This window comes from Gorilla gorilla, chromosome 1 (assembly GCF_029281585.2).
Source record: "Gorilla gorilla gorilla isolate KB3781 chromosome 1, NHGRI_mGorGor1-v2.1_pri, whole genome shotgun sequence".
In the NCBI taxonomy this organism is placed as follows: Eukaryota; Metazoa; Chordata; class Mammalia; order Primates; family Hominidae; genus Gorilla; species Gorilla gorilla.
The window spans coordinates 130,845,764-130,871,756 of record NC_073224.2 but is presented as its reverse complement, the minus strand read 5'-3'; the positions used below and the strand labels follow the sequence as shown (position 1 = coordinate 130,871,756).

At 43.7% G+C, this 25,993-nt stretch overlaps 1 protein-coding gene across 5 annotated transcripts; it reads left to right on the top strand.

The window, feature by feature from the left end:
* The first annotated feature begins 1,442 nt into the window (after positions 1 to 1,442).
* SARS1 (seryl-tRNA synthetase 1) lies at positions 1,443 to 25,993 on the top strand. 5 transcript variants are annotated; one of them, XM_063702224.1, is made up of 13 exons: positions 1,580 to 1,715; positions 8,661 to 8,777; positions 11,854 to 11,920; positions 16,207 to 16,287; positions 17,270 to 17,428; positions 18,737 to 18,880; positions 19,494 to 19,649; positions 23,084 to 23,305; positions 23,851 to 23,980; positions 24,265 to 24,422; positions 24,679 to 24,744; positions 25,118 to 25,247; positions 25,605 to 25,993. In XM_063702224.1, exons 2-13 carry the CDS (start codon positions 8,686 to 8,688, stop codon positions 25,760 to 25,762), a joined length of 1,563 nt encoding a protein of 520 aa, XP_063558294.1. In that variant the 5' UTR covers positions 1,580 to 1,715; positions 8,661 to 8,685; the 3' UTR covers positions 25,763 to 25,993. The 5 variants fall into 5 exon arrangements, with proteins under 5 accessions (XP_030863569.1, XP_030863562.1, XP_063558294.1 ...); XM_063702239.1 differs by having other exon boundaries at positions 11,850 to 11,920; XM_031007702.3 differs by lacking the exon at positions 8,661 to 8,777 and having other exon boundaries at positions 1,451 to 1,715; positions 11,850 to 11,920.

Here is a 25,993-nt window from a genome sequence, read left to right as displayed (position 1 = left end):
ATTGCAAGTAGTAGATTTCACCTATACTTCTTAGCAGCTATAAACTGGGGATCCCACTACCCCCTCCTTTGGTCTGATTAATTTGCTGAGAAGGCTCACAGACCTCAAGGAAACATTTACCAGTTTATTATAAAGGATAGTACAAAGGGTACAAATGAACAGCCAGATGAAGAGATGGATAGGGCAAGGTGTCAGGGGTGCAGAGATTCCATAACCTTTCTGGGCAAGACACCCTCCTGGCATTTCCACATGTTCGACAACCTGAAGCTCATCAACTCTTGTTGTTCGAGCGTTTATAGAGTTTGATGTCCAGCTCCTCCCCTCCCCCTTTCCTGGAGGTTGAAGGGTGGGGATGAAAGTTCCAATCCTCCAATCACTTGGTCTCTCTGGTGACTGGCCCCATCCTGAGGTTATCTAGGGCCCCCATCCTAAATCACCTCCTTATTATAAACTCAGGTGTTATCAAAGAGACCCATTACGTATAAACCAGGAAATTCAAGGGTTTTAGGGGCTGTGTCAGGAACCAGGGACAAAGCCCAAATATATTTCATATTATAAATAAATAATATGATAGTTAGCTATGTCACACCCTCATCTCAGGAGTCCATGACGGTGGTATAAGATCAAGAAGGTCTTAGCACATCTAGCTCCGAGAAGGCATTGGAAGTGAGGCTTTAAAGTTTCTGCAGAGTGGAAGGATTGGGGGTGGGGGTGAGGGAAGAGATCACCTGTTTCCAAATCCTTCAAATAATCTCTTGTTATCGGGGAGATTCTTTGATAACTTTGGCTTCACTCGGCAACTAGAATATTTCATTTAAAGGTCTGAACATTATAAAATCAAAGTATGATACAAACCGTTCTTCAAGACACTTTCAAATTGACCCAAGACATGACCTCAACACCTTATACGGCGTTCAAATCTGCTTAATGTCCCTTTGGAAAAGTTTTCTCTTGTCTCTCTCTAAAAGACAACCGCACTTTCCCAAAGCTGTGCTCTTAAGAGTTGGTAAAGGGACAATTTGGTTTATCCAATAATCAGATTAATAAAGGTATACCATTTCTAAGGCACGAGAGCAGGAATCTTAAGCTGAGGTAGCCCTGGGACTAAATATGCCATCCTCTTGTATCAAGATGGAGAAGACGGCCGAGGTTCAGGGAAAGAGCCCAGTGGAAGAACCCAACCTAGTGAGAGGAAAACGGGCACCTGGTGAAGGCCCCGGCCTCTAAGCTAGGGATGAGGGGACAGGCCTCTGCCTAGCCTGAGACAGGAGTAGGCAACTGGGGCATTCACACTTTTATGTGGCGATCACAGTTCCTGCAGACTGTAGCAGAGCTGGGGAGCAGGAACCAGAGGTATAGTCCCACGCCCACCCATTCTCCCCTCCCCTCCCTCCGCGGCCCCGCCTCCAACAAGCCGCTTCCGGTCGCGGGGTGGGGGTGGGGGGGGGGGTCGCCTGCGGGCTCCAGCTGCGCCTGCGCAGGAAGGGCGGGTCAGCGCGCCGGCGCAGTGCCGCGGTCACAGGCTGAGTGCTGCGGCGCGATCCTTGCTTCCCTGAGTGTTGGCCCGGGAGGAAAGAAGATGGTGCTGGATCTGGATTTGTTTCGGGTGGATAAAGGAGGGGACCCAGCCCTCATCCGAGAGACGCAGGAGAAGCGCTTCAAGGACCCGGGACTAGTGGACCAGCTGGTGAAGGCAGACAGCGAGTGGCGACGATGTAAGTACCGGGACGGGCGGGTTACCTCCTTGATCCTAAACCCAATTTTCTCTCTCAAATCCAGCCACCGCTCCTGAGGCCACAGCTTCCACCCTTCGTCAGACCCCCTCCCAGGGTGCGGTGGCTCCGAGGTTCTCCCCATCCCCGAAAACACAGCCTGGTAGCCGGGGTCATCCCACTTTCTCCTCCACCCGGGCGGAGCGAGGTCCCTTCCACGCGTGCTCAGTGCCGTTCGCTGCCAGTGTGCGTACGCACGCGCATCGGGAGCTGTCAAGCCTTCCTGCCCCAGGGGTTGCCAGAACATGCCCGGGCGGGAGGTTGTGGGGTCTACGCGGCTTTCCTAACACGAATCTTTGGTCCCCCCCAGTCTTTTTCTCATCTTCAGCAAGGCCAGAGTGGTTTTCCTTTGTTTTGATAGGATCAAAGGCTCCTCCTGAGACTGCGTCACTTCTGCAACACAGTAGATTCATTCCTTCGGTATCGGAAGCATTTCGGGGCGTTGGAGGCCGCTCTTGGCCAAAATAAATGACCCTGAAGCTTTTCGGAAGGCCATCCCCCGACCTATGGGCATACCTTTAAGAATTAGGAAAGTCTTTTCCGTGGTAGATCAAACGCGAGGGGAGTGAGGAGGAGAGCAAAAGATTGTAATGACTGAAGCTGTTTAATTGTGATTTGTGGACGTTTTCCTTTAAAGACATTGGCAGAGTTGGGCTAGAACCTGGAACTGCCGGATCTTGGAGTCATATCGGGCATCTTTCATGAAGCCGAATAAAACCATAGAACCATCTGCCCATAAATCTCTGCCTGTATTAACTGGAGTGGTCGCTGGTTGGGCGGATGCTGTCAAGTACTTGTGATTTGATTTGTCTGATGCAATAGGTCTGCAACCATCTGGGAGCTAGGTCGATGACAGTACACTGCAAAGGCAGCCACTATCCAAGAGTGTGATGGATTTCTATTAGGAAAATTGATTTTCTCCTGTTTATAAGGATCTTGGATGTCAAAAGAATATTTGTTTAACTTGAGTTTTGTGCTGATTCTATGTCTTAGGCCCTCTATTGTAGTAGTTTGCTTGATTGTGAGATTCCACACTTGACCTGAAGTTTCGAGTTGCAATGGAATTTAATTTTGCCACATTTTTTTGTTTAGGATAAAACTAGCCTGAGCACTGTTCTACTGAATCTGAAGTCAGGAGTATCAGATTTTTGTGTCAGTCCAGCCCTTAGCCAGTGCTAAATGACTTTGAATGTGTTAGTCTTTTGGGTATAATGTCCACATCTGAGGGATTTGTCCCTTATCTGAAAAGTAGATAGGTGGTGAGTTCTTCAGGGACAAGGATTCAGTTTTATTCATACAGTATATATGTGGATATACATATACACATTTATACATAAAATCCCAGTACCTAGCATTGTACCTGGTCCTTGGTAAGGCCTTGATAAAGGTTTGTTGGAGGCGTGAATGTTTTCTGTGTTCAGGACACTTTATATTCTTTATGAAAAGCAGTTTATGTAGTTTATGTTATTGTTTTAAAAAACTTAATCCTAAATGTGAAGTCATTTCTTTTCTTTGTTTTGTTATGTTTTGTTTTGAGACGGAGTCTCTCATAATCACCCAGATTGGAGTGCAGTGGCACCATCTTGGCTCACTGCAACCTCCATCTCCCGGTTTCAAGAGATTATCATGCCTCAGCCTCCAAGTAGCTGGGACTACAGGTGTGCACCACCACACCCAGCTAATTTTTTTTTTTAGTTGAGATGGGAGTTTCACCATGTTGGCCAGGCTGGTCTGTAACTTCTGACCTCAAGTGATCCGCCTGCCTCAGCCTCCCAAAGTGCTGGGATTACAGGTGTGAGCCACCATGCCTGGCCAATAGTTTATTTCCAATGCATCTATTAATTTGATTCTTTTCTATTTGACAGCCCTTTCCAATATTCTCTTTGCATCCAAATGGAATTTGTGTTTTTTCCCAAGTTCCCAACTGCCCAAGGTAGACACTGGCAGATTATATCAAGGTTCTTTGACATCTTGAACTTCACATCAGAGGATGGAGTTCTTCTCTCATTGCCTTGAGCAAGGGCTTATAACCAGAGCCACATTAAGAACTCAGATCATGCTCCCTAATTGAGGACACATAGTAAGCTTCACCAAGCCCTCCACTACAACTATACCAATTTGTCTTCCTGTAGACTTACAAGGTACCACTAGGGTTCCTTTGGAGAACACAGGAGTCCAGTATAACTTGGAGTCATAATACCACATTGGAACTCACAACTCTTCTAACTCCAGGGATTTGAATGTGATTTCTTCTTTTTAATTCAGAGTAGCATAATGATCCTACACTTGGGCATATTTGTCTTGGCCCCACTCCCGAAGCAAATAGATTTCCATGTATCTGGAAATCTGCTGCAAACCCCAAGAATTTTATCCTCCCTCAAAAAGTGCTATCCTGAGTGGTTTTTTTTTCTTTTTACTGTACATTGAAAATTGAAGTTGTTGTTTCCTTTTTTTTAAATTTGAGACAAGGTCTCACTGTGTCACCCAGGCGTGATCACAGCTCACTGCAGCCTCAATCTCCCCAGGCTCAGATGATCCTCCTGCCTTAGACTTCTGACTAGCTGAGACTACAGGCGCAGTGCCACCATGCCTGGCTAATGTGTGTATTTTTTGTAGAGATGGAGTTTCGTCATGTTGCCTAGGCTGGCCTCAAACTCCTGGCCTCAAGTGATCCTCCCACCTCGGCCTCCCAAAGTGTTGGGATTACAGGCATGAGTCACCATGCCCAGCCTAAAGCTGTTATTTCCTCATAACCTTTACTGCACATGTTTTAAAACAGGTCCTTATCATTGTTTGCCCCAGCAACTGGAATAGCTTTCTATCTGCTTTCAATCTTAACCCAGTCTCACCAGGGCATATAATCTTTCTAGAATGCAAATCTGATCATTTTACTTGAAGGCTTAAGTTTTGCAGTGACATACTTTAGAGCAGCACTGTCTGATAGGAATAGAATGTTAGCTTCATGTATACAGATGCTCCTTGACTTAGGATGGGTTTATGTCCCAATAAATCCACCATAAGTTGAAAATATTGTAAGTAAAAAATGCATGAAATACACATACCCTACTGAGTATCATAGCTTAGCCAAGCCTACCTTAAGTGTGCTCAGAACACTGATGTTAACCTACAGTTGGGAAAAATCATCTTACACAAACCCTATTTTATAATAAAGTGTGAATATCTCATGTAATTTATTACTATTGATCATAAAGTTTAACCATTATAAGTTGGCGATAGTCTGTAATTGTTAATTTGTTTGTATCCAATATAAAAAATATAAAGAGAAACAGATGAAATTAATTTTGGTAATACATTTTATTTAACCTAGTCTTGTATACCCAAAAGTTATATGTATATAAATATATATATATAATTATTATTATTATTTTTAGACAGCATCTTGTTCTGTTGCCTAGGCTGGAATGCAGTGGCATGATCGCTCACTGCAGCCTGGACCTCCTGGGCTCAACTGGTCCTCCCACCTCAACCTTCTAAGTAGCTGGGACCACAGGTGTGCACCACCATGCCCAGCTAATTTTTTAATTTTTTGTAGAGACAGAGTCTCACTTTGTTGCCCAGGCTGGTCTCGAATTCCTGGACTCAAGTGATCCTCCCACTTTGACCTCCCACACTGCTGGGATTACAGGTGTGAACCACCATGCCCAGCCCCGAAATTATATTTTCAACACATAATCAGTATTTTTAAATTACTGAAACTAGCCCGGCACGGTGACTCAGCCCTGTAATCCCAGCACTTTGGGAGGCCGAGGCAGGCGGATCACGAGGTCAGGAGATCGAGACCATCCTGGCTAACACGGTGAAACCCCATCTCTACTAAAAATACAAAAATAATTAGCCGGGCATGGTGGGGGGCGCCTGTAGTCCCAGCTACTCGGGTGGCTGAGGCAGGAGAATGGCGTGAACCCGGGAGGCAGAGCTTGCAGTGAGCTGAGATCACACCACTGCACTCCAGCCTGGGTGACACAGCGAGACTCTGTCTCCAAAAAAAAAAAAAAAAAATTAGCCAGGCGTGGTGGCAGGCGCCTGTAATCCCAGCTACTTGGGAGGCCGAGGCAGGAGAATTGCTTGAACCCGGGAAGGAGAGGTTGCAGTGAGCTGAGATGACGCCATTGCACTCCAGCCTGGGGGACAAGGTGAGACTTCGTCTGAAAAAAAAAAAAATTACTGAAACTACTGAGATATTTTACTTTTTTTTTTTTTTTTTTGGTACAAGTCCTCAAACTCCAAAGTATGTTTTACACTTAAAGCACCACTTTGTTCAGGTGCTCATTTCAAATTTCAAATGCTCATAGTCACATGGTATTAAAAGCTACTATATTGGACAGTACAGCCTTAAAGCATAAAAATCCAAATTCCTGAACACAATTTACAAAGTCCCCCATGCCTTCCTGGCCTCGCCGTCTACCACTTCCCGCATAGGGCCTCCCGCTCTTTGCTCTAGCTTATTGCTACTCCTAGACTCTTTCACACTTCTGTGACTGTTGCCTCTTCCTGGAATGCTCCTTATCAGGGTGTGCCACTCCCACTTCAATCAGCCCTCTTCGCCACTCAACTACTGTTGTAGTGCCACCTCATTTATTGAGTGCTCTCCTTATATTATCTTACAAATCTCTTACAGCATTTATACTATTCCTGTATATACCCTTCAAAAACTTATTTTTATTGACATACATATAGTAAAGTACACAAATCTTAGTGTACAAGTTGATGAGTTTTCTAAATATATACACCAATGTAACACTTAAGATCAAAATATAAGACATTTAGGCCGGGCGTGGTGGCTCACACCTGTAATCCCAGCACTTTGGGAGGCCGAGGCGGGCGGATCATGAGGTCAGGAGATCGAGACCATCCTGGCTAACACGGTGAAACCCCATCTCCACTAAAAATACAAAAAATTAGCCGGGTGTGGTGGCGGGCACCTGTAGTCCCAGCTACTTGGGAGGCTGAGGCAGGAGAATGGCATGAACCCAGGAGGCAGAGCTTGCAGTGAGCCGAGATCACACCACTGCAGTCCAGCCTAGGCGACAGAGCAAGACTCTCCATATATATATATATAGTGTACATATATATACAGTATATATATACACTATATATTTATATACACACTATATATATATATATGACATTTACAGCACACCAGCAGATTGCCTTATGCCACCTCCCAGTCAGCCCCTCCTCCAAAAATAATAGTATTCTTACCTCTATCACCATAAATTCCTTTGCCTGATTTTGAACTTCATATAAATGGACTTATGTAGTATATACTTTTGTATATGGCTTCTTTCTTTTTTTTTTTGAGACGGATTCTTGCTCAGTCACCCAGGCTGGAGTGCAGTGGCGCAATCTCGTCTCACTGCAACCTCCGCCTCCCGGGCTCACACCATTCTCCTGCCTCAGCCTCCCGAGTAGCTGGGATGACAGGCGCCCACCACCATGCCTGGCTAATTTTTTTTGTATTTTATTAGAGATGGGGTTTCACCATGTTAGCCAGGATAGTCTTGATCTCCTGACCTTGTGATCCACCCGCCTTGGCCTCCCAAAATGCTGGGATTACAGGCATGAGCCACCGCGCCCGGCATGGCTTCTTTCTTTCAAGATTATGTCTGTAAGATTCATCCATGTTATTAACATGTAGCAGTAGTTGGTTCTTTTCATTGCTATATAATACTCCATTATGTAAATATGCCAATCAATTCTACTAGCATATTTACTTCATGACATTTGGATAAACTGGGTTGTTACCGGTTGAGGGCATTATGAATAAGCTTCTAGAGACTCTTTTTTAAAAAATGTTTGATTGGCAATTAACAAATTATAGTTGTATATATTTGTAGCGTACAATGTAATGTTATGATTTATGAATACAATGTGGAATAATAAAAGCAGCTAATTAACATATCCATCACCTCAAATACTTATATTTTGTGATAAGAACATATGTACATTCTTATGTGTGTCTTTTGGTAGACATTAACACTCATTTCTGTTGGGTATGTACCAAGGAGTAGAATTGCTGGATCATAGGGTGGGCACATGTTTAGATTTAGTAGATAATACCAAGTAGTTTTCCAAAGTGGTTGTAATGATTGATATTCCCACCAGCAATATCTAAGAGTTCCAGTTGCTTGGCATTCTTGTCAGTACTTGACACTGGCAGTCCTTTTAATTTAGCCATTCTGGTAGATATATAGTGGTGTCTCATTGTTATTTTAATTTGCATTTTTTTGGTGACTAAAGATATTGAGCGCTTTTTCATAAGTTGATGGCATTTGGATAGCCTATTTTGAGAAGTACCTGTTCAAGACTTTTGACCAATTTTTATTTGTCCTTTTCTTAGTGGTTTGTAGGAATTATTTATATCGTGTGGATAGAAGCATACCTGTGAGATACAGATACCACAGATCTCCTCTCCCATTCTGTGGCTTGCCTTTTCATTCTTTCAGTCTTGTGATGAATAGAAGTTCCTAATTTTAATGAAGTCTAATTTATTGACTTTTCTTCTGTGATTTGTATATTGTGTTTCCAAAACACAATAGATAAATCACAGAATTTGTATTCTGTTTTGAAAATCATGTTATGTCTTAACCTTCAGAAGAGATTCTCCAGTTTTTTTTGTAGACATTTTATTTCTTTACCTTTTACATTTAGGTATAAGATATATTTAATATTAATTTTGGTGTATTATGTGAGATAGATCAACATTTTTTTTAATGTGGAGAGTCAATCGTTCATGGTAAAAATGCAATAAACTGAGAATAGAAGGGAGCTTCCTTAATCTGATAGTAGATACTTACAGAAAAACCCATAGCTAATTTTTCTTTTCTTTTCTTTTCTTTTTTTTTTTTTTTTTTTTCCTTGAGACAGAGTCTCATTCTGTTACCAGGCTGGAATGCAGTGGCGTGACCTCAGCTCACTGCAACCTCCACCTCCCAGGTTCAAGCGATTCTCCTGCCTCAGCCTCCTGAGTAGCTGGGACTACAGGTGCGTGCCACCACGCCCAGCTAATTTTTGTATTTTTAGTAGAAACAGGATTTCACCATGTTGGCCAGGATGGTCTCGATCTCTTGATCTCGTGATCCGCCAGCCTCGGCCTCCCAAACTGCTGGTATTACAGGTGTGAGCCACTGCGTCCGGCCACATTTTTCTGAATGATGAAATATTGAATGCTTTCCCCTTGAGGTTAGGAACAAGACAAGTATGTCTGTTATCACCTGTTCTAATCAACATCATGCCAAAGGTTCCAGGCAGTATGAATAAGGCAAGAAACAAAAATAAAAGATTGGAATGGAAGAAACTGTCATTATTTGCAGATCACTTGATTGTGTATGCAGAATCTGAACTATTACAATTAAATAACTTTAACAAAATAACTGGATACAATACACAGAATCAAAGGTACTTCTATATACAAGTAACAGTTTAGAAGCACCAGGTGCATAGAGATATACCTAATAAATAACATTTAAGACTCATATACTGAAAACTACAAAACATTGCTGAGAGAAATTAAAAATAATGAAGGGATATACTATATTCATTGATTGAAACATTCAGCATTGTTACAATATTTGGTTTTGTTTTATTTTCTTTTTGTTTCTTTTCTTTTTCTCTTTTGAGATAGAGTCTTGTTCTGTTACCTAGCCTGGAGTGCAGTGGAACGATCTTGGCTCACTGCAGTCTCTGCCTCCCAAGTAGCTGGGAGTACAGGCACACACCACCATGCTCAGCTAATTTGTGTGTGTGTGTGTGTGTGTGTGTGTGTGTATGTATATATATATATATAATTTTTTTTTTTTGTAGAGACAGGGTTTTGCCACGTTGCCCAGGCTGGTCTCGAATTCCTGGGCTCAAGCGACCCACCCACTTCAGCCTCCCAAAGTGCTGGAATTACAGGCATGAGCCACCACACCTGGCCTTATTTTCTTTTATACTCCCAATACCTACCTTGGTGCCTTGCAAATAGGAGGGAATCTCAAAATGATTATAGATTTACAGGAAGTTGGAAAAATAGTAGAAAGGTCCTGTTTTCCCCAATGATAACATCTTATATAACTCTAGTACAATCTTAAAACCAAGAAATTGACATTGCTACAATCCACAAACCTTATTCAGATTTTGCCAGTTTTGCACACGTGTGTGTGTGTAGTTCTGTGCAATCTTACCATGTGTAAATTTGTATAACCACTGCCATGCTCAAGATACAGAACTGTTTCATCACCACAAGGATCCTTCTTGCTATCTCTTTGTAGTCTACTCCCTTTGCCCTCCATCTCACCCCTAGCAACCACTAATCTATTATCCATCTCTATAGTTTTATCAATGTGAATAAGTGAATGAGAAAATAGTGATATCATTTTGCATTGAAGTTTTGTTAAAGAGGTATCAAAGAGGAAAGCTTCTTGGTAAAGCCTTAAAGAATGGCTCTCTAGGTGCTATCTCATTTCTAGTCATCAATTTTGCCTCTTAAAAGCTTGAGTTTGGCTGGATGCCATGGCTCACACCTGTAATTCTAGCACTTTGGGAGGCCAAGATGGGTGGATCGCTTGAGCCCAAGAATTTGAGACCAGCCTGGGCAACACAGCAAAACTCCATCTCTACAAAAATAAAACTAAGGCCGGGCGCGGTGGCTCACGCCTGTAATCCCAGCACTTTGGGAGGCCGAGGCGGGTGGATCACGAGGTCAGGAGATCAAGACCATCCTGGCTAACACGGTGAAACCCCATCTCTACTAAAAACACAAAAAATTAGCTGGGCGTGGTGGCGGGCGCCTGTAATCCCAGCTGCTGGGAGGCTGAGGCAGGAGAATGGCGTGAACCCAGGAGGCGGAGCTTGTAGTGAGCCGAGATCGCGCCACTGCACTCCAGCCTGGGCGACAGAGCGAGACTCCGTCTCAAATAAATAAATAAATAAATAAATAAATAAATAAAAATAAAAAAATTAGCTGGGTGTGGTGGCGCACACCTGTAGTCCTAGCTGCCTGCGAGGCTGAGGTGGGAGGATCACTTGAGTCCAGAAGGCAGAGGTTGCAGTAAGCTGAGGTCGTGCCACTGCACTCCAGCCTAGGTGACAGAGTGAGACCCTGTCTCAACAACAAAAAAGCTTGTGCTTGAATTTTATCATATTGCCCCTAATGTTTAGATTCAAGAGGTCCAAATTTTACTAGTCAGAGTTAGACTGATGATCCATGATACCAATATATTAATTTGGGCCAATATGTTGACCGCTTAGTGCCTGTCTTCCCCCAAAGGAAACCAAATTATAAGAGACTAAATTATTCTCAGGGCTGCCAGATGAGCATTATATCAAAGTAAAAGGGTAACATTAGCCATTTCTAGCATGGAGAGGTAGCAATCATGACTGCACTCTCTATAGATTCCTGTGCATAGCACCTAGTTTCCTTAAATGAGTTTTAAGATAATTGGGCAGGTTAGTTACTTGAGTGTCTTCCAAGTTTTTCAGATGTGTTACTCTATAATGGCTTCATACAGGTTATGATACTTTTTAATTTTAACCTCAGAATGGTCTTTTCCTTGTCACCAAATGCTGGGGACACCCTATTGTAGTCACCATTGTATGCCAACTACATTTGGGGCTCTAAAGCTCTAAGATTAGGCTGGGCATGGTGGCTCACGCCTGTAATCCCAGCACTTTGGGAGGGCGAGGTCAGGAGTTCAAGACCAGCCTGGCCAACATGGCGAAACCCCGTCTCTTCTAAAAACACAAAAATTAGCCGAGTGTGGTGGCGGGCACCTATAATCCCAGCTACTCGGGAGGTTGTGGCAGGAGAACCGCTTGAACCTGGGAGGCAGAAGTTGCAGTGAGCCAAGATTGCACCATTACACTCCAGCCTAGGCAACAAGAGCGAGACGCTGTCTCAGAAAAAAAAAAAAAAAGAAAAGCTGTAAGATTTTATAACTTCATGAGGCAGATCCTTCAGCTCTCCCGGCATTTGGGCCTTAACCTGAAATCAGTACTAAGAAGTCAAGATCAGGAGAAGGGAGTATCTTAATTATGGGCATTTCTTTGGTATAGTCTTGGATTCTTTATTCCTAGGTAGATTTCGGGCAGACAACTTGAACAAGCTGAAGAACCTATGCAGCAAGACAATCGGAGAGAAAATGAAGGTAAGAGAACTGAATAACAAACAGCCATGAGAACTTGAGCGGAGATATTTGATCTTGCTCTTAGCTAATGTTCACAGAAGTTCTAACTCAGTGTTTAAGTCTACAAGATGTTCAATTTCTTACCAAAGGGGAAAATATTATTTTAAAAAGATAGGGAGGCAGGGAACTTGGAGGCATTTTCATATACTTTACCACAAGTCCATCTTCTGTGTTCAGGTAAGATTCTTTGTTGTCTAGCCGTTTGTTGTCTATTCTGTTCTTATATTAGAAATATAAATTCCACCAGTCATCTTTTTTATGGCAGATTTCAGATTTGTCGTCTCAGCGTAGTTATGCTCCATAATGAAAACTACAGATTCAGAGTTCAAATCTTGCTACGTTATGTGTCTTTTAGGCAAGTTAATGTCTCAGCCTCAGTTTTCTCATCTATAAAATGACAATACTAACACTCACCTATAGAATGGAATTGTTAGAACTTTTTTTTTTTTTAATTTAAACGCCAAGCAATGGTTATGGATAGAACTAAATTTCTTTTAAATGTAGAAAATTTGGCACAGTGTCTAGAACATGTAGTTGTTCAGCAATTGTGAGTTATAATGAATGGCAAGTAATGTTACTGGCCTTCATCCAAAAAAAAAATCCGTCCTATGCCTGAAAAATATTATGTTTCAGCTCAGCTTTTGCTTTGGTATCCAAAATAGTTCATGTTTTTAACCTTCCTTCAAAAATACCTGTTTAGCCCCTTAATCATATTACATTACATATTATAGCTGGGTACAGTAGCTCACGCCTATAGTCCCAGCACTTTGGGAGGCCGAAGTGGGCAAATTGCTTGAGCTCAGGAGTGCAAGACCAGTCTGCACAACATGGTGAAACCCCATCTCTACAAAAATAAAATGAAACAAAAAAATTAGCCAGGCGTGGCGGCCCGTGCCTGTAGTTCTAGCTACTCAGGAGGCTGAGGTGGGAGGATCACTTGAGGCCAGGAGGCAAAAGTTGCAGTGAGCCAAGATTGCGCTACTGAGCTCCAGCCTGGGTTTCCAGTGAAACCCTGTCTCCAAAATAAATAAATTAATTAATTAAATGCACTTTACAATCTAGATGACTTTTAAGTTGTAAACCTCAAAACTAAACAACAACAACAAAAAATTATAGAACTTTGGAACTGCACCAGTAAAGAGCATAAAAAGATGACCTCGGGATTCTAGCACCTTACACTTAACTTCATGGCAGTCGGCATCTTTCTCTTTGACGATATTTTGTTACACTTTCAGCGTGTAACACTTTTAGCTGTGGAAAGTGATATTGATAATCATCCAGTTTCTTTCTGTGGGACTTAGTCATTCGCATACTAGAGGCCCCATAATTATGTTAATTCCCATGCATACTCCTCCCTGGGTGTTCTTTGGGACCTATGTACAGTCAGTGCCAGCTGGGTATTTTTTGAAGCAAGAAGATGGGATTGTGAGTGTTGTCATTCACAATAACATTCTTAGATCTGATTTTGTTGCTAGCCATGCAGGGAGTGTTCACTCCCACTGCCATTGAAATGGTAATGATAGTGCTTTAATTTGTAGAGCACTCGAAAGCATTCAGATACTTTCACAGACATCTCATTTTGGTTTTGATCCTTACTGCAAAGCTGGAGTGCAGATAGTACATTTGTCAGCCCTATTTAATGGGTAAGGGAATCGGCTTAGGAAATTAAAGAGCTTGCTTAAAATCATACTCTAACTTAGTTGCAGAGTCAAACCTGGAGCTCAGAACTTGAATTTGCTGCCCTGAGGGATTATCAAATAGCAAGGGAGCCTGGTAACTATCTTGCAAACATATCACCCTGCCTATGATGCCATTGCAAAAATCTTGAGATTTAGTCCATTTTTTCCCTACCTCTGTAGTCTGTTCTTATCAAGACTCATTCTGATAGTTTCAGATTTTTCCAACTTTTTTTCTTTTTTTTTTGAGACAAAGTCTCGTTTTGTTGCCCAGGCTGGAGCGCAGTGGCACAATCATGGCTCACTGCAGCCTCAACCTCCTGGGCTCAAGCAGCCCTCCTGCCTCAGCCTCCCTAGTAGCATGCCACCACACTGGGCTAATTTTTTTTTTTGTAGAGATGGAGTCTCCCTGTGTTGCTACTGCACCTGGCCAGATTTTTCCAACTTTTTAAGATGATTTTGCTCTGAGTCACTGAAGGGTGTGAGTGGAGTTATGGTTAGAATTTTGATTGTATGAGAATGTGTAATGAACCTAAAGGATTTCCATGCTTTACATTTAGGAGATTTAGTCCTTTTGTTCTTTCTTTTTTTTTTTTGACACAGTGTCTTGCTTTGTTGCCCAGGCTAGAGTGCAGTTCCGTGATCATAGCTCACTGCAGCCTCCAACTCCTTGGCTCAAGCAGTCCTCCCACCTCAGCCTCTCAAGTAACTAGGACTATAGACACATGTCACTGTGCCTGGCTAATTTTTTAAAAAGTCGCCCAGGCTGGAGTGCAGTGGCACAAGCATAGCTCACCACAGCCTCTAATACCTGGGCTCAAGCAGTCCCCCCGCCTCAGCCTCCCAAGTAGCTGAGACTACAGGTGTACTCCACTATGCCTGGCTAATTAAAAAAAAAAAAAAAAAAAATATATATATATATATATATATACACACACACACACACACACATATATATATATATATTTCTTTATTTATATTTAGATATTTAGATATGGGGTCTCACTCTGCTGCCCAGGCTGGTCTTGAACTCCTGGGCTAAAGTGATCTTCCCACCTCAGCCTACCATGTAGCTGGGATTACAGTTGCAAGCCACTGTACCTGGCTATACTTTGTTTTATTTATACTCACAAAGCGGATGCTAAATATTCTTATGCAAGTTTTGTTGAAGTCTCATGTATCTTATTATAATGACCTTTGACTAACTTTCTTTAACTCTTTTTTTTTTTTTTTGAGACGGAGTCTTACTCTGTCACCCAGGCTGGAGTGCAGTGGTGTGATCTCAGCTCACTGCAACCTCTGCCCCCCAAGTTCAAGCAAGTCTCCTGCCTCAGCCTCCCGAGTAGTTGGGGTTACAGGTGTCTGCTACCGCACCTGCCTAATTTTTGTATTTTTAGTAGAGACGGGGTTTCACCATCTTGGTCAGGCTGATCTTGAACTCCTGACCTCGTGATCCACCCACCTCAGCCTCCCAAAGTGCTGGGATTACAGGCATGAGCCACCGTGCCCTGCCAACTCTTTTTAATTTAAGAAGAATTTAACTCTTTAAGTGATCGTCTTAAATTCACCTGGTTTTGTGCAAGGATTACAAATGATGATTTAGCAGAATTATCATACGGAAGGATGAGAAGAGAAACTAGAGAGAACGAAATCCAACCCTGGTTACACCCCTGCCATTTTGTCAAATTACATTGATTGTTCTAAACTGAGTTCCAGATCCTGTGACTTTTTGTTTGTTTGTTTTCCTTGGCTGTCTGATATTTCATCATTCCATCCATCTTTCACCCTTAGCCTCAATGCTGGAATTGTTGTTAGCAGGTAGATAAGAATCTACACTCGGGGCTGGGTGCAGTGGCTCACGCCTGTAATCCCAGCACTTTGGGAGGCCAAGGTGGGGGATCACTTAAGGCCAGGAGTTTGAGATCACCCTATCCAACATAGTGAAACCCTATCTCTATTAAAAATACAAAAAAAAAAAAAGGAAAAAAAAATTAGCCAGACGTGGTGGCGCACTCCTGTAATCCCAGCTGCTTGGGAGGCTGAGGCAGGAGAATCACTTGAAACCGGAAGGCGGAGCTTGCAGTGAGCCCAGAGCACGCAAACTGCACTCTAGCCTGGGCGACAGAGTGAGACTCCGTCAAAAAAAAAAAAAAAAGAATCCACACTCAGGTGTGTCTGCTCCAGGGCTTGCTCCTGAGCACTGCACTACCTCTCCAGCGCTTATAGCTCATGAGGATTTCGAATAAATTCTCTTCTGATTCCTATGATGATCTATGTACAGGGAATGACATTCTTCTCATGTTCTTCAGGATGTTAATTCTCTGACCCAGACAGATTAATTGATTTTAGGATCAAAAAGCTATTAAGTGGCAGCATAGGGAGGGGCTTGACACTTTGACTTCTGGCTTCCAGTGTACTAATTTTTTTCCTACATGTTGTATCTTTTAGAAAAATTTATGTAAGAAGTTCTGTGATTCATTTATATAATACATTAATTTGGTGTACACTTTATAAAACAATGCCAGAGATTTTCTTTTATTTATTTGTGTTGGGTTTTTTTCCTTCCTGCAGAAAAAAGAGCCAGTGGGAGATGATGAGTTTGTCCCAGAGAATGTGCTGAGTTTCGATGACCTTACTGCAGACGCTTTAGCTGTAAGTTATAGTTCTTTTCTAAGTTAGGATCTCTGCTATTTTGTCTTAATTTTATTCCTAGACAGCAAGTGCTCTCACTCTGCTCCACACAGCATTGTGACATCCTTTCATTTCTGCTGCTGGGAAATGTCCCCACCCATTCTTGTTATATTCTATATTTGAGTATTTATTAGACAGCACAGATGGAGACAGATGGAGTGGGAGAGTCGGAGAGTCAAGGGCAGGAAGAATAGAAAAAGGAAAGGAACTGTGTTTGGTTTATATAACTCCATATTCTACCCTTTGTTACACAAAGGCAAGAAACTTCAGTTTACTGTAACACAGTAAATATTCAGTATGCTGGCAAGAGCAGTAATTTTTGAGTTTTTTAGTCACTGAACCCTTTCTTGAAACCCTTAACATATTAGCAAGAACATAAACCAAAAAAGCAAAGTTGCTGTGCTTGAAGGTCTCGGATTGGGGGCCTGAACCTGCCTGGCCCTACTGCTAAAGCGCTTGCCTCAAAGAAATAAGAGCACAATTTGAAACACCTGCAATACAGAATACAAAATATGCTTCAGACAAATCTCTTACTCCTAATAAATTTATAATCTTCCTAGAGAACAGTTGAATGCAGCACATCAATGGAGTGCTAAATTGGTTCAGTCAAGAAAATCAGAAAGTGCAAATTAAGGGAAAGTTCTCATAAGACAGCGGCAGTACTTAAATTTCTGCAATGTATGGGAACAATAGATAGTGGCCAGAACTATCTATCTCTGCCTCAAGCACCCCCAAAGAAAAATGCCGATGGATTTGTAGAGGAAGACTGTGTATATCTGTGCGTGAAATAAATCTCAGTTCTTAAAAGTCTTTGTTTCCAGTTTTTAAAATGCTACCACAAGGGCTATCTTTAGAGCACAACAGGGTTAGGGCAACCGAATCATATTCCTGTGCTGTCCTTGCCTCACTGTCCTGCTTATGGGCCTGGCCTGTTCATCTGCAGAACCTGAAAGTCTCACAAATCAAAAAAGTCCGACTCCTCATTGATGAAGCCATCCTGAAGTGTGACGCGGAGCGGATAAAGCTGGAAGCAGAGCGGTTCGAGAACCTCCGAGAGATTGGGAACCTTCTGCACCCTTCTGTACCCATCAGTAACGATGAGGTAGGTGGCTGTGCCGCAGCAGGAGGCTGCCTTAGGTCGCTGCTGTCTCTGCAGGGGCGGGGACGGGAGGAGATCTGTGGAACACTGGCATTGTCTGTCAGAAGCAGGTTCTTTGTATATTCCCTCTGCCCACCAATTGAGAATTGCAGGAGTCAGATCCTTGTCTGATTGGGAAGTAGCAGAGACAGCAGGTAGGAGGAGACTCCTGGCACAGAAATCTCTTCTAAATAGGGCTGCTGTCCTCCACTGCATGTTGCCCGTGGTAGCAGGCATCTCGTGGGAGGGATCTGCTAAATCAACCTAACCCCCTCACCCACACCCTGCTGAGAAGCTGCAGGTTGAAGGGAAATCTGCATGATAAAAGTTTCCTGCTGAGCGGGAGCTTCCCCTGCACAAAGCTGCTCTGAGCCCAGCCTTTGTTCCCTGACACCCCAGCCGTAGCAGGGCCCATCTGTGCCTCTTTCATTCATTCCCTGGTGAACATTAAACTCACTGCAGGCTGGGGTGTGCAGGAGGCTGCAGAGCACAGACCACAAGACTTCTCTGGAGGTCAGGGCCCTGAGTCCGCCCTCATGTGGCCCTGGGACCAATGAGAGCCTGGAAAAAAAAAATCTACATTCTCCTCTGCACCCCAGGCAATGTCGATTGTCTGGGAAGGGTTGTCCTTGTGCAGGATTTGAGGGGTAATTTAAAAGGGTAAAAAAAAGAAATAAACAAAAAAAACCCCCCGAGAGAATACTGTAGACCTCTTGGAAAATCATCACTCCCAGTTTCATGGCTAGAATTACTTCTCAAACTTTGTAAGTTACTACTTCTCCATTGAGTAGCAAGTTGCCTTCTCTAGTTATGAGACACAGTAGTGTTTGAGTTAAGCGATGACTTCACAAAGCTAAGTTGTTCGTGGAATAAAGTTTGGAAAGATGGAGGTTGTAGAATTAAGAAATCATATATCAAGCTTGGTGCGTGGCTCACGTCTGTAATCCCAGCACTTTGGGAAGCCTAGGCAGGCGGATCACTCGAGCCCAGGAGTTCGAGACCAGCCTAGGCAACATGGCAAAACCCTGTCTACAAAAAATACAAAAATTAGCTGAGCATAGTGTTGCACACCTGTCTGTAGTCCCAGCTGAGGCTGAGGTGGGAGGATCACTGGAGCCTGGAAGGTTGAGGCTGCAGTGAGCCAAGATTGTGCCACTGCACTCCAGCCTGGATGACGGCATAAGACCCTGTCTCCAAAAAAAAAAAAAACATTAATTTAAAAATAATAAAATCATATGTCTTGTATCTCTCTTTCTTGCTCTGTTTCCTTAGGATGTGGACAACAAAGTAGAGAGGATTTGGGGTGATTGTACAGTCAGGAAGAAGTACTCTCATGTGGACCTGGTGGTGATGGTAGATGGCTTTGAAGGCGAAAAGGGGGCCGTGGTGGCTGGGAGTCGAGGGTACTTCTTGAAGGTAAGAGCTGGGAACCAGTGAGGATAGGATTATGAAAAAGAAACTATATATATATATATATATTTTTTTTTTTTTTTTTTTTGTAGAGAAACATAATCTATTTAAAGAGGCCCACAGATCTACCAGTTGTACTCGCCTTTCTGCAAATGTATTGGCAATTAGATGCAATTCTCTTTCTAAAGCAAGAGAGGGCTTATCAGGATTCCGTAGAACAAAAGCCACTAAGTGGTCCTCCATAATGAATGTCTGTTTTGCTGACTGAATCAGAACAGTCTCTGCCTTTAAGTAGCTCAGTATAATTGGACAGTCAGACAAGTAACAAAGAATCAAAATCCACTGTCATAAGCTCTGTGGTTTGTGTAGGCCCAAAGTGCTTTGAGAACATCAAGATAATTCTCTTAACGGTGTGCCTGGATGATTTGCTGGGCTCAGTGTTCAGAACGAATCTCAAGGTTCAGAATGTCAGTTGCTGGGATCTGTGGTCTTTTCTTGGCCTCCTGCTTGCCCCTCGGTAGTCCTGTTCTCTTGGCCCAGGTGCCTTTAGGTGTCAGTTCTAGCTGAACATGATGGTGACAAGACCCAATCACATAGTACTGTGTCTCTGCTCCTCTAGGGGGTCCTGGTGTTCCTGGAACAGGCTCTCATCCAGTATGCCCTTCGCACCTTGGGAAGTCGGGGCTACATTCCCATTTATACCCCCTTTTTCATGAGGAAGGAGGTCATGCAGGAGGTGGCACAGCTCAGCCAGTTTGATGAAGAACTTTATAAGGTGAGTAGCCTGGGTCAGGTGACAGGATGACTTCTTAAGTTATGTAGCTTAACTTCAGTGATGCAGAGTGGTGCTGTCCAATAGGACTTTCTGCGATGATGGAAACATTTTCTCTCTGTGACTCTTGAGCACTTAAAATGTGGGTGGTGCAATGGAGGAAGCACATTTTTTATTTTAATTAATTTTAACTTAAACATGTAGCTAATGACTGCCATATTAGACAGTGCAGCTGCAGAGCCTCTTTTACCTTTCCCTGGGTAATCTGTATGATGTATCTAAATCAAGCATACTTGAACACCATGAGCTTAGAAAAGAAGCCCATTCCTTGGGTGCTTGGACAAAAGGAAATTACAGTGGTGGCACTGATCTCCTAGCCTGCTTCCCATGTCCTCCCATTCCTAACCCCAGACTGGAAGCTTCCACAGGGTGAGACATACTTGCCTTGGGATGGAGGTAGCTTCCAGTTTGTGGCTCCTTCTCAACCATGGACCATGTCAGGGAGAGCCAGACAATTCAAGTCAAGGTTCAGAAGGTCATTCTGATCAACTGGCTCTAACACCAATAACAGCACCCCACTCTGTGTTCAGCACTCAAGATTTCTAGAGCGTCTCTGCTAACAGCTGTCCAATGCAGCAGTGTCTACTATTCATTTGTCCCTCCCTTTCAACTCTTCTGTCAGAAATAGGGACTTAGTTCCTACTGGCTTATTTCCTCTCCAGACAGTGGAGGTAGAGTTAGACAACTGCTGTTGGACTCATCTAATTTATATAGGGAGATAGTTCAATAATTAGAACGATCTTTCCATTGTTTCTGTTGATGAGGTAAAAGTTAAGTTTTCATTCAAGACGCACTGGGAAACAAAGTGCTCTCCCTAAACCCTGAGCATCAGTATAACCTTGACCTCCTCTCTTCTTTCTTTTAATGAAGGGAGGAATGTGTTCCTTTACTCGCTAAAACCTGTTTTACCTTTTCTTTCTTTTTCTAATTTCAACCCCTAAGATTAGATAATCACTAACAGAACATTAGAAATATCCGCTGCAGGTAACAGTAGGGAGAAACCTATGTGGAGTATTATGGAAACTGTTAGGTAGCTGGTGCTCCCTGAGTCCTGCAATCTCCATCTCTTATCCAGACGCTTCTTGGACCCACAGGCAGGAAGAATCACAGGTTTCAATAGTGAAGAATTTTGGCTGGCACTTCTTGTCTGATAAAAACCTCAGTTCTGTAAGAATGAATATAGCGCTGCCTAATAGAACTTTCTGCACTGATGGAAATGTTCTAAGTCTGCATGATCCAGCATGGCAACCATCAGTCATATGTGACTTGAGCACTGAAAATGTGGCTGATGCAACCGAGGAACTAAATTTTAATTTAATTTAATTTGTTTTTTTTTTTAAATTAATTTCCTATGTAGAGACAGGGTCTCACTATGTTGCCCAAACTGATTTCAAACTCCTGGGCTCAAACAATCCATCCGCCTCAGCCTTCCAAACTGTTGGGATTACAGGTGTGAGCCACTATGCCCAGCCCAATTTAATTTAAATAGTCACGTGTGGCTGGCTATACCATATTAGGCTGCACAGCCCTAGAGCTTTCGTATGTTGTATGTGAATGGCCCCACAGCAGCTAAATTCCTACTGCCAGGTAGCAAGGTAGTTTTCCAGGCCTCTAAACACTGATCCAGGGGAACCTTTCTTCCTTACTTTTTTTTTTTAATTAAAATGCCGCTACATAACAAAATTTAGAAATGGCAGAGGGAATTATCTACTTTCCCATTGACCTAATATAACAATTGTCATCTTAAAATATTCACGTTGGGATTTTTTTCATATATATGTTGTTTTCACATACTTGTAATTGCCATGTACATAAATTGCCTTTTTACTTAGCATTATTTTTAATTTTTATTTTTATTTATTTATTCATTTTTTGAGACAGTCTCACTCTGTTACCCAGGCTGGAGTGCAGTGGCACGATCTTGGCTCACTGCAACCTCTGCCTCCTGGGTTCAATGGGTTCAAGTGATTCTCATGCCTCAGCCTCCCGAGTAGCTGGGATTACAGGCGTTGCCACCACACCTGGCTAATTTTTTTTTTTTTTTTTTTTTTTTTGAGACGGTGTCACTCTTTCACCCAGGCTAAAGTGAAGTGGCATGATCTCGGCTCACTGCAACCTCTACCCACCAAGTTCAAGGGATTATCCTGCCTCAGCCTCTTGAGTAGCTGGGACTACAGGCATCCACCACCATGCCCGACTAATTTTTTTGTTGTTGTTGTATTTTTAGTAGAGATGGGGTTTCGCCATGTTGGCCAGGCTGGTCTCGAGCTCCTGACCTCAGGTGAACCACCCGCCTTGGCCTCCCAAAGTGCTAGGATTACAGGCATGAGCCATTGCGCCTGGCCACACCTGGCTAATTTTTGTATGTTTAGTAGAGACAGGGTTTCACCAAGTTGTCCAGGCTGGTCTTGAACTCCTGACCTCAGGTGATCTGCCTGCCTAGGCCTCCCAAAGTGCTGGGATTACAGGCATGAGCCACCGTGCCTGGCCACCTTTTTATGTATCATTATATCAAAAGTATTTTTCTGTGTTACTGCATGGTCTTCATTTTTATGGTTGTATAATATTACATAAATAATGTTACAGTGAACTTTGTCCTGTCTGAACTTTTTTTTTTTTTGCATTATTTTCTTCAGCTGAACAGCAAAGTATATTCTTTAAGGATCATAACCACTAACCTGTAAGCACCAAGAAAGCAGAGACTGGTGTCCCTTTTTGCTCCACATTGGTGTTTAGTAAACGTCTCACAAGGATTAATTTATGTGGCTACCAGCACAGGTTTATTGCATACCTGCCAGCATTGACCATTATTCATCATGGATGAGTTTTCTGTATTAGATAAGTGGAAAATAGCTGGGCACAGTGGCTCATGCCTGTAATCCCAGCACTTTGGGAGGCTGAGGCAGGTGGATCACCTGAGGTCAGGAGTTCAAGAACAGCTTGGCCAACATGGTGAAACCTTGTCTCTACTAACAATACAAAAATTAGCTGAGTGTGGTGGCACGTGCCTGTAATCCCAGCTACTCAGGAGGCTGAGGTGGGAGAGTCGCTTGAACCTGGGAGGTGGAGGTTGCAGTGAGCCGAGATTGTGCCACTGCACTCCAGTCTGGGCAGCAGAGTGAGGCTCTGTCTCAAAAGAAAAAAAAGGATAAGTGGAAAATATTCTTTCCTCTTAATTTACATTTCTTTGATCTCTGTCAGGGACCCCATTTTGGACTGACCCATTCCTTTATCTTTTTAGTATTCTCTCCCCACTCCCAGGCAGGGATTAAAGGAAATTTTTCCTGCACTATTATTGATCTCTTTCTTGTGGTTTCTTATTCTAGCCAAGGTCCTCCCCACTTCCTCTTAACTGGTATAGCTCCTTCCTTCCACAGGTGATTGGCAAAGGCAGTGAAAAGTCTGATGACAACTCCTATGATGAGAAGTACCTGATTGCCACCTCAGAGCAGCCCATTGCTGCCCTGCACCGGGATGAGTGGCTCCGGCCGGAGGACCTGCCCATCAAGTATGCTGGCCTGTCTACCTGCTTCCGTCAGGAGGTGGGCTCCCATGGCCGTGACACCCGTGGCATCTTCCGAGTCCATCAGTTTGAGAAGGTGAGTAGATGGGTCAGGGTAAGGAGTGGAACTTTCTCTGTCTCCAGAATGGTTAGATGAGAGATAGGATCTGTGTTGCTGAGGCCCATCCTGGCTCCAGCTTTTCCTCTCATTGCTTACCTCTGTGTTTCTGGGGAAGTGCATGGTGGAGTGGCGTGGATTATGGACCCTGAAACCAGGCTGCGGCTTTACCACTCACCAGCTGTGTAACATTGGGCAAAATGCATAAGCCCCCAGTGCTCCATTTCTGCCTTTGTACGAGGAGGATAACAGTAACGGTGACTGCCTCACCAGGCCTATTGTGGCCTATTGTGAGGATTATCCCAGTCAATATATGTAAAGCACTCAGAACAGGGGCTGGCATGCATATGGGAAGCTCGCACCAGAAGCATTTGCTCTTGTGGTCCAGTCCCAGTTGCTGGGGGCCCAGCCTTGCCTGCCTCCCAGTGGTGTGGAAACGTGTCTTCATGGCAAGGATGTCTCCCACTTCAGTCCTTTATTCACCCTATACCGCTGTCACCGTCTCCTTGGGTCCCTCTCTGCAGATTGAACAGTTTGTGTACTCATCACCCCATGACAACAAGTCATGGGAGATGTTTGAAGAGATGATTACCACCGCAGAGGAGTTCTACCAGTCCCTGGGGATTCCTTACCACATTGTGAATATTGTCTCAGGTATGGGACCCAGCCTCTCCTCAGCCTCCCTTTCCTGTAATCCCAGACGCCACCCTTACCAGCTGAGCTGCCACACAGAGAAACAGCTCACAATTCAACTCATTGCCCACATTAATTAAAATATTACACTCTTCTCACTTGGGAGTATTTGGTGTTAAGAATATCTGGGTGTGATTTCACCTCTGGAGACAGGACATGAATTAAAGAATTCTTCAGGCTTGCTAAAGGTTAGCCTTCTGAAATACCATCCCTCCTTCACGAGTTCTAGGGGTTTTTCCTTACAGGTTCTTTGAATCATGCTGCCAGTAAGAAGCTTGACCTGGAGGCCTGGTTTCCGGGCTCAGGAGCCTTCCGTGAGTTGGTCTCCTGTTCTAATTGCACGGATTACCAGGCTCGCCGGCTTCGAATCCGATATGGGCAAACCAAGAAGATGATGGACAAGGTAGATGGCCCCCAGGGAGGTGGGAAGCAGAGTCTTCAGTACACGGCCCGTCTGAATTATTTCTCAGCCTTTGGGGTGCACTGGTCCCCAGCATCATGAGAAAATCTGAGCTTCTCAATCTAGACCAAAAAGGGAATCTGAAAATGCCTTCTACTGAGTCAGGACTGAGTTCTTTTAGCTAGAAACCTGAATCTAGCTCTCTTCTATAAGGTAATTCTAGCTTTTCTCTTTCTGGCTTTGTTTTTCTTAACTCCAGAGAAAGAATAATCTCCATTTATCTACACAGAACAAGTTGGAGGCTTCCCTCTTCTCACCCAAGAAGGTCTGGGTTGTAAGCTGCTCTCTTCAAACCCAATTTTCAGGCCCTACTCTTTTCCAAGTCAGGAGCTTGAAAGGGGTGAAAAGGAAAGGCCACAATAGTAGTTTCTTCCTTCCCTCAAAGGGCCCAACTCCTCAGAATACCAGAAGCTACCACTTGTCACTCATGGAAACATGAGGGATCTTTCTGCAGTTATCTAATAGGCAATAAATACCAAATAATTCAAATTTAGAAAAAAGTTGCTAGGGGTAGAACCCATCATTTTGATTTGGACAGTTGTGGTTGGGGAAGTCTGGTTGAATGGATGGTTCCTGGCCGTCAGTAAGACCCGATGAGAGTTGAGCCCGACTTCCCCTCTGGGACCCTGTCTTCCCAGGTGGAGTTTGTCCATATGCTCAATGCTACCATGTGCGCCACTACCCGTACCATCTGCGCCATCCTGGAGAACTACCAGACAGAGAAGGGCATCACTGTGCCTGAGAAATTGAAGGAGTTCATGCCGCCAGGTAAAACTCCCAGCTCATCTCATCGTTCTCCTCTTTTCTGTCTTCACACTCTTCTAAATAGCAGTCCCCTTTCAGGATATACCAGGTTTTTTTGTTCAGACACAGCCCCTGAAACTCTGTCTGCCCTCTCGGGCTGGGCAGGGCAGGGGGCCTGGTTGAGAAAGTAGCCAGTGCAGGTATGATGTTGAAATGCTGCTAAAATTCAGACTAGGGAAGAAAAGAATAAAGGAAACCAGTGCCTATCAAAGGGACCTCTCTGTTCGAAGGGATCATTGTCTTGTTGAATTCTCCCCAGAGGTCTTAGGGCTTTGACTCACTGAGAAACAACAGGTCATTTGGTTGGCTCTTCCCTCCCAGGACTGCAAGAACTGATCCCCTTTGTGAAGCCTGCGCCCATTGAGCAGGAGCCATCAAAGAAGCAGAAGAAGCAACATGAGGGCAGCAAAAAGAAAGCAGCAGCAAGAGACGTCACCCTAGAAAACAGAATGCAGAACATGGAGGTCACCGATGCTTGAACATTCCTGCCTCCCTATTTGCCAGGCTTTCATTTCTGTCCGCTGAGATCTCAGAGCCTGCCCAACAGCAGGGAAGCCAAGCACCCATTCATCCCCCTGCCCCCATCTGACTGCGTAGCTGAGAGGGGAACAGTGCCATGTACCGCACAGATGTTCCTGTCTCCTCGCATGGGCATAGGGACCCATCATTGATGACTGATGAAACCATGTAATAAAGCATCTCTGGGGAGA